At 37.8% G+C, this 20,222-nt stretch overlaps 1 protein-coding gene across 1 annotated transcript in view; it reads left to right on the top strand.

Annotated features, from left to right (window-relative positions):
* COG5 (component of oligomeric golgi complex 5) overlaps positions 1–20,222 on the top strand; it is a 285,164-nt gene that overhangs the window by 20,794 nt on the left and 244,148 nt on the right. The window contains exon 6 of the mRNA XM_007180888.3: positions 17,054–17,174. Within this exon, the coding sequence (XP_007180950.1) occupies positions 17,054–17,174 (121 nt within the window). The remainder of the gene's footprint in view (positions 1–17,053; positions 17,175–20,222) is intronic.

The following is a 20,222-nucleotide window of genomic DNA, read 5'->3' as shown; positions in this document are numbered from 1 at the left end:
GTCTGCCATTATTTTTTTTTATTATTAATTAATTTATTTTTTTGGCTGCGTTGGGTCTTCGTTGCTGCACGTGGGCTTTCTCTAGTTGTGGCGAGCAGGGGCTACTCTTCATTGTGGTGTGCGCGCATCTCATTGCAGTGGCTTCTCGTTGTGGAGCACGGGCTCCAGGCACGTGGGCCTCAGTAGTTGTGGCACGCAGGCTCAGTAGTTGTGGCTCGCGGGCTCTAGAGCACAGGCTCAGCAGTTGTGGCACACGGGCCCAGTTGCTCTGTGACATGTGGGATCCTCCCGGACCAGGGCTCAAACCCATGTCACCTGCATTGGCAGGCGGATTCTTAACCACTACACCACCAGCGAAGTCCTAGTCTGCCGTTATTGAAAATAAGAAACTTGCCTGTCTTCTCTTTTTTTATAAAATAAACATCAGATTATTTTTTTCCCCTGATAAAATTATTCAGTACTTCCTTAACACAAAAGAGAATGAAGTCTTAAGTCTTAAATGTGGCATGTAAGTCCCTTCATGTGTTTGCCTCTACTTGCTTTTTGTCATTTTGTCATTCTAAAATAATTTATTCTGGATACTAATCACACTGAACTACTTACTGTTCCTAAGTGTGCTGGAGATTCTCACATTCATTCCTTTGCACATTTTTTTCCCTAACTCAGAATGTTCTCGTCCCTCAGCAGATTCTAGTCAACTCTTCTGTGAAGTCCTCTCCTGCCCTTCTGACAGAGCAGAATATTTACTTATTTTATTTATTTATTTTTGGCCGCACTGTGCAGCATGTGGGATCTTAGTTCCCCGACCATGGGTCAAACGCACGCCCCCTGTATGGGAAGCGTGGAGTTTTAACCACTGGACCGCCCGGGAAGTCCCAGAATGTTTATTTAAAAAATTTTTTCATTTCTTTAATATCCTGTAGATGTTTCCATTATAATACTTTCTACATAGTTTTTCCCTTCCTCATACTCTCCTATAAGACTAAGCTCCTTGAAGGCTATGATAATATTTTAATATTTGAATGTCTAGCCTTAGTGTAGTGTTATGTACCATATTAAATGCTTAAGAAATGAGTTAAATAATTTGTTCCTTGGTCTGTGCCTTAGTTGTAATGTTTTTTAAAGATATGTAGCATATGTGACTCAATATATAATAATAAAAATTTTGTAATGGACTTACAAATGTCTCCTATAACAATCTGAGAAATATAGCATATGAGAAGAGTTTGAATGCCAGTCTTTTTCAGAAGGATGAGAGATACAGGTTATTTCAGAGATAACCACTTAAGGGTATGTGGGGCAGTGAGGATACATAGAAACCTGTCTTAACAGTCAAAGAGGTATCGTGGGACAGTGGAATATGGCTCGGCCTACAATAATATCCTAACAATCACCCTTTCCTATAACTCAGGTCCTGCATCTCTGTCTGCTACTTCTTCTTACTGCCACTATGGATTAACCCTCATTCTCCTTTTCACTTTCTCCTTGTTTCACTCTTGCTTTTTTTGTCTCAAGGCTTCTGCTCTATCCTGTACACCCACTTTCCTAAGAGAACAGTGTCTGTTTGTAACAGTTTTGGGCAGTTCTTGTGCGAGACAGTGTCATAGGTCACTGGTGATAGACTTTGTGGCATAGCATTGAGCTGGCATTGTTTCCCTGATCTAGTCAGCTGTGGCTAAGGTCACAAGGTCATATGACCTGAAATACCATGAACCACATATAAGGAGCTGCCCAAGCTACTTTCTGAAGAAAGGGTGTGGGCACTGCAAGTGCTGCTCAGAGCGTTGGAGCTAATGTTTTACTTTTATGCTAAAATATACATTAAAACATTACTTCCATAGTTAAGTTGGGATTTAAACATTGCTTTTGAGAATAACTTTTTCATTTTGTACTAAAAATCATGGCCTTAAGTTAACTGGAATTCTTTTTCTTACGAAAGAATAGACTAATATGTAAGGATGGTATTAACTAAGAAAAGTGATTTTGCTGCTTGTATCTTCTTTACAGACTTCTCTCTAATAAAATGAAATTTTATAAAACATTTTGGTCTTTTGGACAGATGGAAATTAACTTTTTGTTTAGTAAACTTTAAAATATTTTTGTATATGAAGACATAGGAGTGTTTTTATTAGCAGAACTGTTCAGGAGTATTAGTCTTCATGTGCTTCACACGATGGTTTGATTATAGATTATTGCTTAATTTTAAGCAATAAATTAAAATTTAATTTGTTAAATTAAACATTTAATTTAAGTTCACTTCTTTGCGTTCAACTCCAGATCTTAAACATGTCAGAATCATGCACTTCTTTTTTTCGCCTTTGTTTACTACAATCTTTTGACAGTAAGTTTTAAGAATCTTATTTATTTTTTACCACCTAGCTAGGTATGTATTCATGATAAAAAATTTTTTTTCATGTGTATGTGGGACTTTAAAATGTATGAAAAATTTTAAGTATTCTAATTCAATAATTATGTTTAGAAGTTACATATCTCATCAGTTATGGGTGAGTAAACTGAGGTTCTATGAGTTACTTGCTGAAGTTCATATAGCCATTATGCAGCAGTGTTAAGATAAAACAGAATTTCTTTCTCTAAATTTAGTATTCTGTGCTTTTGATTCATAAAAAAGTAGAAAATACAGTTCCTGTTTTTCAGAAACTTGCTTGCAGGTAGAAAAATTAAAATCAAATCTAGGTTGATGAAGCACAGATGAAAGCACTGGACTAGGAGTTAAGAGACCTGACTTCACTCTTCATGCTTCTAGCTGCATGGTCATGAACAAACTTTAGTTATCTTTTTTTCCGGCTTTGAGATACAATTGACATATAACGTGTACATTTAAGATGCATAATGTGATAATTTGGTACATGTATATACTGTGAAATGCTTACCAGAGTGAAGTTAGTAACACGTATTTCACTTTACATGATTACCATTTTTGTTGTTGCGGTCATGGTGGTTTAGTATCTTTTTACAGTGAAAGTTTGGACTAGATCTGTGAATTCTCTTCCAGCTCTAAAATGCTGCATTTCTATGAAGCTGTGATAGTTTCTTTTTTTTTTTAACAATTGGTACTGGAATGCCTTTTTTAAAAATTATTTATTTATTTATTTATTTATTTATTTATTTATGGCTGTGTTGGGTCTTCGTTTCTGTGCAAGGGCTTTCTCCAGTTGCGGTGAGTGGGGGTCACTCTTCATCGCGGTGCGCGGGCCTCTCACTGTCGCGGCCTCTCCCGTTGCGGAGCACAGGCTCCAGACGCGCAGGCTCAGTAGTTGTGGCTCATGGGCCTAGCCGCTCCGCAGCATGTGGGATCTTCCCAGACCGGGGCACGAACCCGTGTCCCCTGCATTGGCAGGCGGATTCCTAACCACTGCTCCACCAGGGAAGCCCGATAGTTTCTTTTTTGAAGGCTTTTATTTTTTATGGTTATGTAAGTGTGAGAGGTCAGGATTGTTTGTGTTTAAGATAAACACTTTTTATATTTATTATTGTTGTTAAATATTATTAATTTTAGCCCTAATATTAGCCCTAATTTTCTATACTCTTATTGTAAAAAATATTGCACTACTGTATAGGGGCAACTGAGTTGAATAACTTTGGTCAAATTATTATAAAGGAGGGGAGGGAAAAGAAAAAGAAAAATGTCTAGGTACATTTTGATATCTTTATTTCCAGTATTTAATTTTTCCTGAATTGACTCATATGCAGTCTTACCTTTAGGAAGGAAGTTCATCTTAGAAATTTGTTGCCATTCAAACTGCTTTGAAGTCTAAGGGCTCTTTGGAAGTTTATTTATGTTTTAACCATTTTTATTCTGTTCACTTTGACTAGACATTTTCATTTTGAACTTTGGGGAAACTTTAATGTTTCTGTTTAATCTTTTTATTCCTTGAGATCTTAATTCATTTAAATGCATGTGGTATAAGAAAGCAAGAAAGAAATAGCTATGAAGTTGTTTTTGCCTTGAACGTAAAATCCCTATGATTGTACCCTCAATTAGAAGAAAGTACTTCTACATTTAATTTCTTTTGCTTTTTATCCCCATTTCACTCTCTTTGCAGAAAGCCTTTTCTTTCTTTGAGCAGAAGCTTCTGACTTCATCTATATACATGAATACAGGAGTTGAATTTAATTATCACCCCAAGAATCATCTCTATCTTAGCTCTTTATAGTAACATTGTTTGCTTATGAACTGCCTCAGAGTTTTTCAGAAAGAAATTTTTAAGAGCTTATTATCCCTTACATAGAATATTTAAATTTTTTAAACTTCAACATTATGTAAGAAAATGAGTTTTTAAACTTTCAAATCTTATAAGTTTTTAACACTTTTAATCATACGTTTTCAAAAATATAACAGCTTTATTGAGGTATAATTCACATACCTACATACAAGTTTTTTTATCTTTTTAATATTTTTCACTTTTTATCATTTCACTATTTAATTTTTTAAGTCACGCACATATTAACTTTTCACTTTGAAGTGGTTTTTTCAATTTTATTTTATTTATTTTTTTTACAGCATCAGGTCCTTATTAGTCATCCATTTTATACACATCAGTGTATACATGTCAATCCCAATCGCCCAATTCAGCACACCACCACCCCACCCCCCGCCACTTTCCCCCACTGGTGTCCATACGTTTGTTCTCTACATCTGTGCCTCAATTTCTGCCCTGCAGACCGGTTCATCTGTACCATTTTTCTAGGTTCCACATATATGCGTTAATATACGATATTTGATTTTCTCTTTCTGACTTACTTCACGCTGTAAGACAGTCTCTAGATCCATTCACGTCTCTACAAATGACCCAATTTCGTTCCTTTTTACAGCTGAGTAATATTCCATTGTATATATGTACCACATCTTCTTTATCCATTCGTCTGTCAATGGGCACGTAGGTTGCTTCCATGACCTGGCTCTTGTAAATAGTGCTGCAATGAACATTGGGGTGCGTGTGTCTTTTTTTTTTTTTTTTTTTTTTTTTTTTTTTTAAAGGGTGGAATTTTTTTTTTTTTTTTTTTTTACTTGATTTTATTTATTTATTTATTTATTTATTTATTTATTTATTTTTGGCTGTGTTGGGTCTTCGGTTCGTGCGAGGGCTTTCTCCAGTTGCGGCAAGCGGGGGCCACTCTTCATCGCGGTGCGGGGACCGCTCTTCATCGCGGTGCGCGGGCCTTTCTCTATCGCGGCCCCTCCCGTCGCGGGGCACAGGCTCCAGACGCGCAGGCTCAGCAATTGTGGCTCACGGGCCCAGCCGCTCCGTGGCATGTGGGATCTTCCCAGACCAGGGCTCGAACCCGTGTCCCCTGCATTAGCAGGCAGACTCTCAACCACTGCGCCACCAGGGAAGCCCCGCGTGTGTCTTTTTGAATTATGGTTTTCTCTGGGTATATGCCCAGTAGTGGGATTGCTGGGTCGTATGGTAGTTCTGTTTTTAGTTTTTTAAGAAACCTCCATACTGTTCTCCATAGTGGCTGTGTCAATTTACATTCCCACTAACAGTGCAAGAGGGTTCCCTTTTCTCCACACCCTCTCCAGCATTTGTTGTTTGTAGATTTTCTGATGATGCCCATTCTAACTGGTGTGAGGTGATACCTCATTGTAGTTTTGATTTGCATTTCTCTAATAATTAGTGATATTGAGCAGCTTTTCATGTGCTTCTTGGCCATCTGTATGTCTTCTTTGGAGAGATGTCTATTTAAGTCTTCTGCCCATTTTTGGATTGGGTTGTTTGTTTTTTTAATATTGAGCTGCATGAGCTGTTTATATATTTTGGAGATTAATCCTTTGTTGATTTGTTAGCAAATATTTTCTCCCATTCTGAGGGTTGTCTTTTCGTCTTGTTTATGGTTCCCTTTGCTGTGCAAAAGCTTTGAAGTTTCATTAGGTCCCATTTGTTTATTTTTGTTTTTATTTCCATTACTCTAGGAGGTGGATCAAAAAAGATCTTGCTGTGATTTATGTCAAAGAGTGTTCTTCCTATGTTTTCCTCTAAGAGTTTTATAGTGTCCGGTCTTACATTTAGGTCTCTAATCCGTTTTGAGTTTTTTTTTGTGTATGGTGTTAGGGAGTGTTCTAATTTCATTCTTTTACATGTAGCTGTCCAGTTTTTCCAGCACCACTTATTGAAGAGACTGTCTTTTATCCATTGTATATCCTTGCCTCCTTTGTCATAGACTAGTTGACCATAGGTGCGTGGGTTTATTTCTGGGCTTTCTATCCTGTTCCATTGATCTATATTTCTCTTTTTGTGCCAGTACCATATTGTCTTGATTACTGTAGCTTTGTAGTATAGTCTGAAGTCAGGGAGTCTGATTTCTCCAGCTCTGCTTTTTTCCCTCATGACTGCTTTGGCTATTCGGGGTCTTTTGTGTCTCCATACAAATTTTAAGATTTTTTGTTCTAGTTCTGTAAAAAATGCCATTGGTAATTTGATAGGGATTGCATTGAATCTGTAGATTGCTTTGGATAGTATAGTCATTTTCACAATATTGATTCTTCCAATCCAAGACAGTGGTATATATCTCCATCTGTAGGTATCATCTTTAACTTCTTTCATCAGTGTCTTATAGTTCTCTGCATACAGGTCTTTTGTCTCCCTCTGTAGGTTTATTTCTAGGTATTTTATTCTTTTTGTTACAATGGTAAATGGGAATGTTTCCTTAATTTCTCTTTCAGACTTTGTCATTAGTGTATAGGAATGCAAGAGATTTCTGTGCATTAATTTTGTATCCTGCAACTTTACCAAATTCATTGAGTAGCTCTAGTAGTTTTCTGGTGGCATCTTTAGGGTTCTCCATGTATAGTATCATGTCATCTGCAAATAGTGACAGTTTTACTTCTTCTTTTCCAATTTGTATTCCTTTTATTTCTTTTTCTTCTCTGATTGCCGTGGCTAGGACTTCCAAAACTATGTTGAATACTAGTGGTGAGAGTGGACATCCTTGTCTTGTTCCTGATCTTAGAGGAAATGCTTTCAGTTTTTCACCCTTGAGAATGATGTTTGCTGTGGGTATGTCGTATATGGCCTTTATTATGTTGAGGTAGGTTCCCTCTATGCCCACTTTCTGGAGAGTTTTTATCATAAATGGGTGTTGAATTTTGTCAAAAGCTTTTTCTGCATCTATTGAGATGATCATATGGGTTTTCTTCTTCAGTTTGTTAATATGGTGTATCACATTGATTGATCTGCGTATATTGAAGAATCCTTGCATCCCTGGGATAAATGCCACTTGATCATGGTGTATGATCCTTTTAATGTGTTGTTGGATTCTGTTTGCTAGTATTTTGTTGAGGATTTTTGCATCTATATTCATCAGTGATATTGGTCTGTAATTTTCTTTTTTTGTAGTATTTTTGTCTGGTTTTGGTATCAGGGTGATGGTGGCCTCATAGAATGAGTTTGGGAGTGTTCCTTCCTCTGCAAGAAGGATGGGTGTTAGCTCTTCTCTAAATGTTTGATAGAATTCACCTGTGAAGCCATCTGGTCCTGGACTTTCGTTTGTTGGAAGATTTTTAATCACAGTTTCATTTTCATTACTTGTGATTGGTCTGTTCATATTTTCTATTTCTTTGTGGTTCAGTCTTGGAAGGTTATACCTTTCTAAGAATTTATCCATTTCTTCCAGGTTGTCCATTTTATTGGCATAGAGTTGCTTGTAGTAGTCTCTTAGGATGCTTTGTATTTCTGCGGTGTCTGTTGTAACTTCTCCTTTTTCATTTCTTATTTTATTGATTTGAGTCCTCTCCCTCTTTTTCTTGATGAGTCTGGCTAATGGTTTATCAATTTTGTTTATCTTCTCAAAGAACCAGCTTTTAGTTTTATTGATCTTTGCTGTTGTTTTCTTTGTTTCTATTTCGTTTATTTCTGCTCTGATCTTTATGATTTCTTTCCTTCTGCTCACTTTGGGTTTTGTTTGTTCTTCTTTCTCTAGTTCCTTTAGGTGTAAGGTTAGATGGTTTATTTGAGATTTTTCTTGTTTCTTGAGGTAGGCTTGTATAGCTATAAACTTCCCTCTTAGAACTGCTTTTGCTGCATCCCATAGGTTTTGGATCATCGTGTTTTCATTGTCATTTATCTCTAGGTATTTTTTGATTTCCTCTTTGATTTTTTCAGTGATCTCTTGGTTATTTAGTAACGTATTGTTTAGCCTCCATGTGTTTGTGTTTTTTACGTTTTTTTCCCTGTAATTGATTTCTAATCTCATAACGTTGTGGTTAGAAAAGATGCTTGATATGATTTCAATTTTCTTAAATTTACTGAGGCTTGATTTGTGACCCATGATGTGATCTGTCCTCGAGAATGTTCCATGCACACTTGAGAAGAAAGTGAAATCTGCTGTTTTTGGATGGAATGTCCTATAAATATCAATTAAATCTATCTGGTCTATTGTGTCATTTAAAGCTTCTGTTTCCTTATTTATTTTCATTTTGGATGATCTGTCCATTGGTGTAAGTGAGGTGTTAAAGTCCCCCGCTATTATTGTGTTACTGTCGATTTCCTGTTTTACAGCTGTTAGCAGTTGCCTTATGTATTGAGATGCTCCTATGTTCGGTGCATACATATTTATAATTGTTATATCTTCTTCTTGGATTGATCCCTTGATCATTATGTAGTGTCCTTCCTTGTCTCTTGTAACATTCTTTATTTTAAAGTCAATTTTATCTGATATGAGTATTGCTACTCCAGCTTTCTTTTGATTTCCATTTGCATGGAATATCTTTTCCATCCCCTCATTTTCAGTCTGTATGTGTCCCTAGGTCTGAAGTGGGTCTCTTGTAGACAGCATATATATGGGTCTTGTTTTTGTATACATTCAACAAGCCTGTGTCTTTGGGTTGGAGCATTTAATCCATTCACGTTGAAGGTAATTATCGATATGTATGTTACTATTACCATTTTCTTTATTTTTTTGGTTTGTTTTTGTAGGTCCTTTTCTTCTTTTGTGTTTCCCACTTAGAGAAGTTCCTTTAGCATTTGTTGTAGAGCTGGTTTGGTGGTGCTGAATTCTCTTAGCTTTTGCTTGTCTGTAAAGGTTTTGATTTCTCTGTCGAATCTGAATGAGATCCTTGCTGGGTAGAGTAATCTTGGTTGTAGGTTCTTCCCTTTCATCACTTTAAGTATATCATGCCACTCCCTTCTGGCTTGTAGAGTTTCTGCTGAGAAATCAGCTGTTAACCTTATGGGAGTTCCCTTGTATGTTATTTGTCGTTTTTCCCTCGCTGCTTTCAATAATTTTTCTTTGTCTTAATTTTTACCCGTTTGATTACTATGTGTCTAGGCGTGTTTCTCCTTGGGTTTATCCTGCCTGGGACTCTCTGCGCTTCCTGGACTTGGGTGGCTCTTTCCTTTCCCAGGTTAGGGAAGTTTTCGACTATAATCTCTTCAAATATTTTCTCTGGTCCTTTCTCTCTCTCTTCTCCTTCTGGGACCCCTATAATGCGAATGTTGTTGCATTTAATGTCCCAGAGGTCTCTTAGGCTGTCTTCATTTCTTTTCATTCTTTTTTCTTTATTCTGTTCTGCAGCAGTGAATTCCACCATTCTGTCTTCCAGGTCACTTATCCGTTCTTCTGCCTCAGTTATTCTGCTATTGATTCCTTCTAGTGTAGTTTTCATTTCAGTTATTGTATTGTTCATCTCTGTTTGTTTGTTCTTTAATTCTTCTAGGTCTTTGTTAAACATTTCTTGCATCTTCTCGATCTTTGCCTCCATTCTTTTTCCGAGGTCCCGGATCATCTTCACTATCGTTATTCTGAATTCTTTTTCTGGAAAGTTGCCTATCTCCACTTCATTTAGTTGTTCTTCTGGGTTTTTATCTTGTTCCTTCATCTGGTACATAGCTCTCTGCCTTTTCATCTTGTCTGTCTTTCTGTGAATGTGGTTTTTGTTCCACAGGCTGCAGGATTGTAGTTCTTCTTGCTTCTGCTGTCTGCCCTCTTCAGTTTGAAGTTTTAATTTAGTTTTTTAACTGAAACTATATAAGTAAGAAAGTTTGAGGAAATGTTGGAAAGAGGAAGGAAGAAATGGTTCATAAAACCTTTTCTCTTTTTTTATGTTCATGTTTTACATGTACGTGGTTTTCATCGTATACTTTTGTAGGGTCCTTTTTAGTTTTCAGTTGATACGATATCAAATAATTTTATTTACATTGTTCTATGGGATGATGACTTAGTTTACTGGCTTTATAATTATCCACCAAACAAATGAATATATTAGGAAGGAAGGAGGAAGAAAGATAACAACACCAGCATAAGTTGCCAGTGTTCCTAAACACTGCGAGAACATATAGAGCAACTACGATAGCAAAACCAGAGAACCCCTGCTGGTGGAAGTGATGCTGGGCTAGCTTGGGAGCTAGCATTCAGGGGGCATAGCAGCTTTTTTAAAAAAATTTTATTTATTTATTTATTTATGGCTGTGTTGGGTCTTTGTTTCTGTGCGAGGGCTTTTCTCTAGTTGTGGCAAGTGAGGGCCACTCTTCATTGTGGTGCGCGGTCCTCTCATTATCGCAGCCTCTCTTGTTGCGGAGCACAGGCTCCAGACACGCAGGCCCAGTAATTGTGGCTCACGGGCCTAGCTGCTCCGCGGCATGTGGGATCTTCCCAGACCAGGGCTCGAACCCGCATCCCCTGCATTGGCAGGCAGATTCTCAACCACTGCGCCACCAGGGAAGCCCCAGAGCAGCTTTTGTTTCTGCTCTGGGAAAGGCACTGTCCATGTAAGAAGTCCAGCCATTGTGAGACTGTCACGCTATGGAGAAGCCCATGCTGGCCGTGGGTAGATGATAGGTAGCGAAGCAGTGAGGCAACCAGAAATGGGAGTGAATCCTGGTGTTAGCTGAGTGCAGCAGAGTGAGTAATCCCAGGGATACCACACGGAGCACTTGAACCCTGCCCAAATTCCTGACTCACAGAATTGTGCGGAAGAACAAATCATTTAAAATCACTACGTTTTGGGCTGGTTTCTTATGCAGCAAAAGATAATTGATACAGCAGCCAAACTGATTTTGACATAGAGACAGCCATCCTCATAGAATCCAGGGACTATTGCTCCTATGACCCTTTCTTTAGGAATCTGATAGACAGTGTACTTGAGACAATCAAAATGAGTAGAGAAACAGCAAAGTAAAAAGTAGTGATGAGCATTAGAACTAGGATTAAATGAGGGAGATAAAGTAGTGTGGAATGGCTGTATGTTTTGACAAAGAAATAAAATTCAACTGTAAAACATTGTGGGCAGAGTATGTGCAGAACAGTTTTTTTAAACTGTCTTCAGCAGTCATATTTGTGTTTCTAGTATTGGTTTTTTTTTTTTTTTTTTTGGCTGCGTGTTTGGTTTTTGTTGCTGCACGTGGGCTTTCTCCAGTTATGGCAAGCGGGGGCTACTTGTTGTTGCGGTGCATGGGCTTCTCATTGTGGTGACCTCTCATTGTGGAGCATGGGCTCTAGGCGCTCGGGCTTCAGTAGTTGTGGCATGCAGGTTCAGTAGTTGTGGCTTGCTGCCTTTAGAGTGCAGGCTCAGTAGTTGTGGTGCACGGGCTTAGCTGTTCTGTGGCGTGTGGGATCTTCCCAGACCAGGGCTCGAACCCATGTCCCCTGCATTGGCAGGTGGGTTCTTAACCCTCTGCCACCCGGGAAGCCCTGTAGTGTTGGTTTTGAATTCAGGTAGTGTTTTGTTTGTATTGTGTAGCAAAGCAAATGAATAATTTTAAATACTCTAATTCTGTTATCTCTTATGTCTCTGGAGCCAGGAGTCTCTGTGTGGAAGAAATAATTTATAGATGTAAGTTAGAAGATTAGGTAAACACCCTGTGCTCCTGATTTTTAAGTGCAATTATCAGTATGAACTCATGAGATATTTTAATTTTATCTTAAAATGGTATATACATTATATGTGTATATTTTTATACATATGTATATATATAATGTTAATCTGAGACTGTTTTATGTGTATTGTGGAATCAAGCAAATGAATATTTATGTGATATTTTAATTTTGACATTTCCTAACTATGTCTACCAAAAAGTCTCAGAAATGAGCAAACCTAGTTCCCAGAATGTGGTCTTCAAATGCTGCTGAATTCTAAAAGAAATCAGGGATTCTTTGATAAATCTTTGATCCCAGATCTGGGGCATGAAATATGCAAAATGATCCTGGAATATTTTTATACCATATACCAAAGCAAGTATCAATAACTATTAACTAGAGTCATGATAAAAGGCTTCAGGAGCCAACTTGGAGAGGCCCTAGGGTAACCAACTATGTTAGTTTTAGCACTGCAAGTCCCATGTCCCAGGAAACCTCTCAGTCTCAGGCAAATCAGTACAGGTGATCACCCTCAGAGGCTCCTACTGGCCAAAAATGGTACAATGTGAGCATCTATAAGGATAAGAGCTACAATGGATTGGAATCTTACATTATGTTTAAATCTATGAGTTCATAATGATATCCAAAACAATGAACTAATTGTTCATCTTTGGTGGCTATTAGGAAAGCAGTCCGCAATTTTGAAAACTGATAAACCAATGGAAAGAATCTGGTGTTTATTCTTACTATTCTGTGTGAACAGTACCACTGGGTAAACTAATATAGATGAGGTAAAGTTTGTTCTCATAGAGATGTTTTATAAGCTAGCAAATAAAGGCAAAATGACGTAACTGGAGTATCACCATTTTGTATTCATTATGTTTTAATAGATTTTGCCATTGAGTATCATGGCTGCTAACTACACAGAGAATCATACATATGTTATAAATACCCTACTACCTAATGAATAAATTTGCCCAGAATATTAAACCTGTATCTGATGAAGCTCCCTACATCCATCTACTAAGGTATAAGGAATGTAGAAGACAGAGGGACTTGTTAAACTAGGGGAAGGCAATCAACTAAAACCAGTCTGTGGGAAACTGTATAGGACAGATGATCCCATATATTCAACAGATTGCAAAGGACAAAAAAGAGATGCTAAAGGAACCCATTTAGATTTAAAAAGGGCAAAATTAGGACTTCCCTGGTGGTGCAGTGGTTAAGAATCTGCCTGCCAATGCAGGGGACACAGGTTCAATCCCTGGTCTGGGAAGATCCTACATGCCACGGAGCAACTAAGCCTGTGTACCACAACTACTGAGCTTGTGCTCTGGAGCCCACGAGCCACAACTACTGAGCCCGTGTGCCACAACTACTGAGCCCACATGCTGCCACTACTGAAGCCCATGTGCTGAAACTACTGAAGCCTGCGTGTCTAGAGCCCATGCTCTGCAGCAAGAGAAGCCACCACAGTGAGAAGCCTGCGCACTGCAACAAAGAGTAACCCCTGCTCGCCACAGCTAGAGAAAGCCTGCACGCAGCAACGAAGACCCAAGGCAGGCAAAAACTAAAGTTAAAAAAAATAAAAATAAAAAGGGCAAAATTAAACTACAGCATTTAGGTATATATGCTTAAGTGATAAAGCCATAAATGAAAGTAAGGAAGTGATTACCACAAAAGCCAGAATGGTGTCTCTCTTGGTTAGGCTGGGGGAGTAGGGAGGATGGCTGGAGGGTGTCGTGATTGGTAGTGGGTACATGGAGGGCTTCTGTAGTGGCAGACATGGTTTTGTTTCCTGATCTGCATGGTAGTTCCAAGTTCATTTAGCTATAATTTCTTTTTTTTTTTTAAATAAATTTACTTATTTATTTTTGACTGCATTGCATTTTCGTTGCTGCATGTGGGCTTTCTCTAGTTGCGGTGAGCAGGGGCTGCTCTTCATTGTGGTGCATGGGCTTCTCATTGTGGTGGCTTCTCTTGTTGTGGAGCATGGGCTCTAGAGTGCAGGCTCAGTAGTTGTGGCGCACGGGCTTAGTTGCTCCGAGGCATGTGGGATCTTCCCGGACCAGGGCTCGAACCCGTGTCCTTTGCATCGGCAGGTGGATTCTTAACCACTGTACCAGCAGGGAAGCCCTAGCTATAATTTCTGTATGTAGTTTTCTGTATTTGTAATATCTAAATCTATATTTTTAAAGACTTAATTTTTTAGAGCAGTTTAGATTCACTGCAAAATTGAGACGAAGATATAGATTTCCCATATATTCCTTGCCCCACACATGCATAGCCTCCCCCTTAATCAACATCTGCCACCAGAGTGGCACTTTTGTTACAATGGATGAACTTACATTGACACATCATTATCAAAGTCCGTAGTTCACTCTTGGTGTACATTCTGTGGGTTTTGAAAAATGTATAATGATATATATCCATCATTATAGTATCATATGGAGTATTTTCAGTGCCCTAAAAATCCTCTGTACTCTGACTCTTCATCCCCCCAACTCCTGGCAACCGCTGATCTGTTTACTGTCTCCATAGTTGTGTCTTTTCCAGAATGTCATATAGTTGGAATCATATAGTATGTAGCCTTTTCAGATTGCCTCTTTCCCTTAGTAAAATGCATTTAAGATTCCTCTGTGTCTTTTCATGGCTTGATAGATCATTTCTTTTTAGTGCTGAATAATATATTTGATAATAAAAGTCTGAAATGAAAAATAAGGAGGAAAAGGAAATTGATTGGAGTGGAAGCAACTATATTAGGAAATGGTGAGAGTTGCTGCCTTACAGATTATCTAAGACGTGTTGACTGAGGATTTTTTTTTTTATATATAAATTTATTTATTTAGCTTTGGCTGCGTTGGGTCTTAGTTGTGGCAAGTGGGGGCTTCTCATCATTGCAGTGCGTGGGCTCTAAGCACGCGAGCTTCAGTAGTTATGGCACGCAGGCTCAATAGTTGTGGCGCATGGGCCACAACTATTAGTTGCTCCACAGCATGTGGGATCGTCCCGGACCAGGGATTGAACCTGTGTCTCCTGCATTGGCAGGCAGATTCTTATCCACTGCGCCACCAGGGAAGCCCGACTGAGCGTTTTATTAAATGCTATTCTAAGATGATGTAACATGATCTGTTAGTAGAGAGCCACTGAGGTTTATTAAAAAGGGGGCTGGAGTGCTGAAATCTGTTTCTAAGAAGGTAAATCTGGCAAGATGGATTTCAGTAAGAGACTGGAAAGCTAGCCAAGAGACAACAGTGTTAAGGTGAAGGTGATAAAGATTTGAATTAGGGTGATGCTTGTAGGAATAGAGGTAAAATAGCCATTGTGTTATGCAACAGAAGAATAATCAGTAAGACTTGGTGACAGATTAAGTATGGTTAAACAGAAAAGCATTAGAAATAAACTCAAAGCTTTCATGTTTGAGGGCATATCCTTTATTGGGTAGGTACTGGGAATTCTGGAAGGACAGTTCTTGGTGATTAGATCTGTTATTTCTCCTCATGATGTATTTAGAATCCAAGAGGAATGATTGCTTGGGATTCTACATTCCAAATGGTACATCTAAAAATATAATTCTGACAAGCAAGAAACTGATAACAGTGGTTGTTTTTGGTGAGTGCACAGTTGAGACATAAAAATATGAGGATGACTTTTTATCTTCTAATCTTTTGAATTTTGAATCATGCTTCTATTACCTATTCAGAAAATAAATAAAATTTAATTAAAGATTAAGATGTGCAAATCTTCCAGTTTACAGGGAGAAATTCTTATTTGACATTTTTATTATTTTAAGTACTTCAGACTACAGTTACTCAGAAAAGCAGTCAGTAAAAAGTAAACATGTTTAATACTTGGCTGCCTTTAATATACATATGTTTGTAAGTGTGTATTTGATTGTATGTTTGTGTATGTTGTGTGTGCATGAGTGTGGCTGTGTGTGGCTCTGAGGTGTATGTGTACTTCATTCAGAAAAAATGTTTATATTTGAAGCCTCAGGGACCCTGTCTTCCTAGGGCTTTTAATTTTTATTGCTACCAGTTAGGATTTTCCTCCTTACATGGGAGATGTTCTTGCTTCTCAACCAGCTTCAGGGCCATTCAGAGATGGTGGTGATGCAGCAGCATAGACTGTCTCTCTTTTCTTTATTATCACCACTGAAGCTGAAGGTCACTATATATGTGTTACTCCATCAGTCTCCCTCTTCATTCTCCCCAGGCAATTGCCCTGGATTGCCTCTGTAATAAAGTATCTTGAAATACACAAGTCTTTATTTCATGTCTTAGTCTTTTGGATAGGTTAAGACCCACTATTGGATCTGGAAAAAAGGGAATAGAGGTGACATAAATGATAGGGTTTTTTTGGTTTGTTTTAATAACTTTATCTTTTACAATTTGTTATTAATGATAAAAAAATTAGGAAATATCAGTAAGGGCATGCTTATTCTTTAAGATCTAGTGAAATTGGGCATTTTAAGTCTGTTCCCCTAGGGACTTGGGAAAGAGAAACTAGGACTGGAAACAGTAGTAGGAAGCTAAGCAGCCCTAGCACAGTGGTTGTCAACCTTGGCTACACACGGACTGCATGAGGATATTAAAAGAAATACTGATTCTGCTTTAATTGGTCAGGGCTCTGTCTTGCTTGGGCATTGGAACTTCTTGAACCTACACACTTGAATTTTTTTTTCTCTTTATTTTTTTGGCCGCGTCGGGTCTTAGTTGTGGCATGCGGGATCTTTCGTTTCATCACGCAGGCTTCTCTCTAGTTGTGGTGCTTGGGCTTCTCTCTGTAGTTGTGGTGTGCGGGTTTTCTCTCTCTAGTTGTGGCACGCGGGCTTAGTTTCCCCGTGGCATGTGGGATCTTAGTTCCCCGAGCAGGGATCCAACTGGCGTCCCCTGCATTGAAAGACGGATTCTTTACCACTGGACCACCAGGGAAATCCCCCTACACACTTGAATTTAATATGAAGTCAAGACTGAGAGCCACTGGCCTAGGGAAGAAAACTGGTCTATGACTGAGGAGAAAAGTGCTTAGGTTTCATAGCACCTCAATCTCAAATTCTCTTTGGGATAAATTGGAGCTTATTGTAAAATGCTGCTTTTTAAGACTTGTGATTATTTAGATTTCTGATGGGTGGAAAACAAAAAATACATGAGTGAATTTTTAGCATCTGGAAAGAAGAGACAGATTCACATAGTAATAAAACTTCGTGGATTGACTTTACTTATTTAACATTGCACAGGTCGCCTGTGATTTGCTTCGGAGAATCATTCGCATCTTGTATCTCAGTAAGAGACTCCAGGGACAACTGCAGGGGGGAAGTAGAGAGATAACAAAAGCTGCTCAGAGTCTCAATGAACTTGGTAAGTCCTTTTGTTTATTGATTCACTGGTTGAAGGAAATTTGGTTGTTTCAAGTTTTTGGTGATTATAAATTGAGCTACTTTAACATTTGTATACAGGTCTTATGTGAACTTAAGTTTTCATTTCCCTAGGAGAAATGTCCAGGAGAAATGCTGTTTTTTAGGTGACAAGTCTCATGTTGGCATGGTGCCTAGAAGATCTGTTGAATTCATTTCTTCATTCGTCATTCTTAAACATTTAGAGCAGCCTCTTGACATTCAAGGGTGTAGCAGTCACAGCTTTGACTACTGACAAGTTGCAAGGTCCATGATGAAGCAGTTCATAATTTTTCAGGCAAAATTTTGAATACCTACCAAGTGCTTAAAGAACTACCTAACACCTGCATTTTAATGAGGCTTTGCGGTTTTCTTCTTTTCATTGGGTACCCAGTAATTTTTCTGAAGTGGATGTGTTTAGTGGAATTTGTACCTTTTTAGGTTCAGAAGGTCTTTGATTATATCCATCTCAAATATCAAGAGTCTCCTAACGCTTAGTAACGTGCTTTGAAAGTAGTTATGCCAAAAGAATATCAAAGATGTGCATTACATGTTCTTTTTGAATTTTCCTATCTTTGATATTTCAATTACATAGTCATACTGCAATGCTTATTCCCTGTTTTGACTAAGGAAATGTAATATCCTTCACAAAGCATGCTTCAACAACATTTCAATTTATAATGCTCAAATACATTGCTTAGGCACATCATGGGAATATATTGAACTTGTGATTTAGTGTGCTCGGAATATATTATATAAAAAGTTAATTTTAAAGCAGTGAGTAATGCTTCACTGTTTTTTCACAATATGTGCTAAATATAGAAGTGTAAAAATCTTAGTATCAGCTGTTATTTTTTGCTTTATCATATTTAATTTCTGTGCTCCAAAAAATAAACTCTCGAATAATAGAATCATTAAAAAACAAACACAAATTATTCCAAGGTTTATTATGTATACTTGTCATCACTGATACTCTTCCATAATAAAAAATTGCTAGATTTTGATTATGATTATCATCTCTCCTAGAAATAACAGATGCTGTAATGCAAATGGTGATATCTTCTTTTTCTAAAAAAAGGCACAATTATTTTATTATTTATTTTAACATCTTTATTGGAGTATAATTGCTTTTCAGTGTTGTGTTAGTTTCTGCTGTATAACAAAGTGAATCAACTATATGTATACGTATATCCCCATATCCCCTCCCTCTTGCGTCTCCCTCCCACCCTCCTTATCCCACCCCTCTAGGTGGTCACAAAGCACCGAGCTAATCTCCCTGTGCCATGCAGATGCTTCCCACTAGCTATCTATTTTACATTTGGTAGTGTATATATGTCAATGCTACTCTCTCACTTCGTCCCAGCTTACCCTTCCCCCTCCCCGTGTCCTCAAGTCCATTCTCTACATCTGCGTCTTATTCCCGTCCTGCTAGGGGCAGGAACCATTGTTTTTTAGATTCCATATATATGTGTTAGTATACGGTGTTTGTTTTTCTTTTTCTGACTTACTTCACTCTGTATGACAGACTCTAGGTCCATCCACCTCACTACAAATAACTCAGTTTCATTTCTTAAAAAGGCACAATTATTAATCATAATGTTCTATGTTGGTACAATGCAGAGTATAAACTCATCCTTCCAATGAGGCTTTGGCTTTACCCAAAGTTTTATAAATGTTAAACGATGACAAGTTGTTGAGAAAGTATAGTAAATTGTGGAGTTATCTCAAAATGGATTGTGTTAATTTAAATTTTTAAAGCTTTGCAGATTATGTGCTATTCAAAAATTTCAAAGGCATCATGTCTTCATCATTCACCACTGTGGTTCAGTCTTGGCCAGTCCTGGCATTGATAGTAAGGAGAAGCCAAGAGGGAGATAAAGTTTGTACATTTGGAATTAATGTTTTAATAAAAGTAATAATTTGGTAATCACTATTACAGTTACACATGTATACTAAATGCTATTTCTGTGATTGGAGCATCTCTGAAATTATCAATGTCTATATTTGTATGGGTCTGGCTCTCACTAGAAAGAATAAAATGATGAAGAGTAGCAGGCCCCTGAGATTAACTGAAAACCAATCTCTCAAACTTGAAAGGTCTTGAGGCTTGAAATGTAGTGACCAGATGAAATACATTGTCATCTGAAAGTTAATTATATTCTGAGGGACTTGGGGGGGAATGTCAGTGGCTGCTAATGGATACCACTCTTTAGAGTGGTGAAAATGTTCTGCAATTAAATAGTGGTGATTGTTGCATAACCTTGTCAATATACAAAAATGCCTCTGAATTGTATGCTTTAAAAGGTTGAATTTTATGCTTTGTGAATTATGTATCACTTTAAAGTTATATATCAATTTAAAAAGTATATTCTGGTGCCTAGTGATGATTATGCTGGTACCTTTTCTTTTTTTTAAAATTGAGGTCTAAGCGATATACAGTAAACTGCAACATATTGAAAATGTACAGTTTGGCAAGTTTTGACATGAAACCATCACCAATATTAAGCTAGTGAACATAACTATCACCCCCCAAAAGTTTCCTTATGCCCCTTGGTAATCCCTCCTCAGGCATTTATGGATCTGCTTTCTGTCATTATAGATTGGTTGGCATTTTAATGAACTTTATGTAAATGGAATCATACAGTTTGTGTTTTTGTTTGGCTTCTTTCAGTCAGCTTAATTATTTTGAGATTCATCTATGTTGTGTGTATCAATAGCTCATTCCGTTTCATTGCTGAGTAGTTTTCCATTATATGGGTATCCCACAGTTGGTTTATTCATTCACCTGTTGATTGATATTTGAGTTGTTCCTAGTTTTTGGCTATTACAAATCAAGCTGTTATGAACATTCATATACAGGTATTTTTATGGACATATGCTTTCATTTCTCTTTGACAAATACGTAGGTATGGAATGGCCAGATCATATAGTAGATGTATGTTTAACGTTGAAAGAAATTGCCGAGGTGTTCTACCTGAAGTGTATGAAAACTGCACTTTTTCTGCATCCTTGT

This window comes from Balaenoptera acutorostrata, chromosome 7, assembly GCF_949987535.1.
Source record: "Balaenoptera acutorostrata chromosome 7, mBalAcu1.1, whole genome shotgun sequence".
Taxonomy (NCBI): domain Eukaryota; kingdom Metazoa; phylum Chordata; class Mammalia; order Artiodactyla; family Balaenopteridae; genus Balaenoptera; species Balaenoptera acutorostrata.
This window is presented reverse-complemented; position numbering and strand designations above follow the sequence as displayed.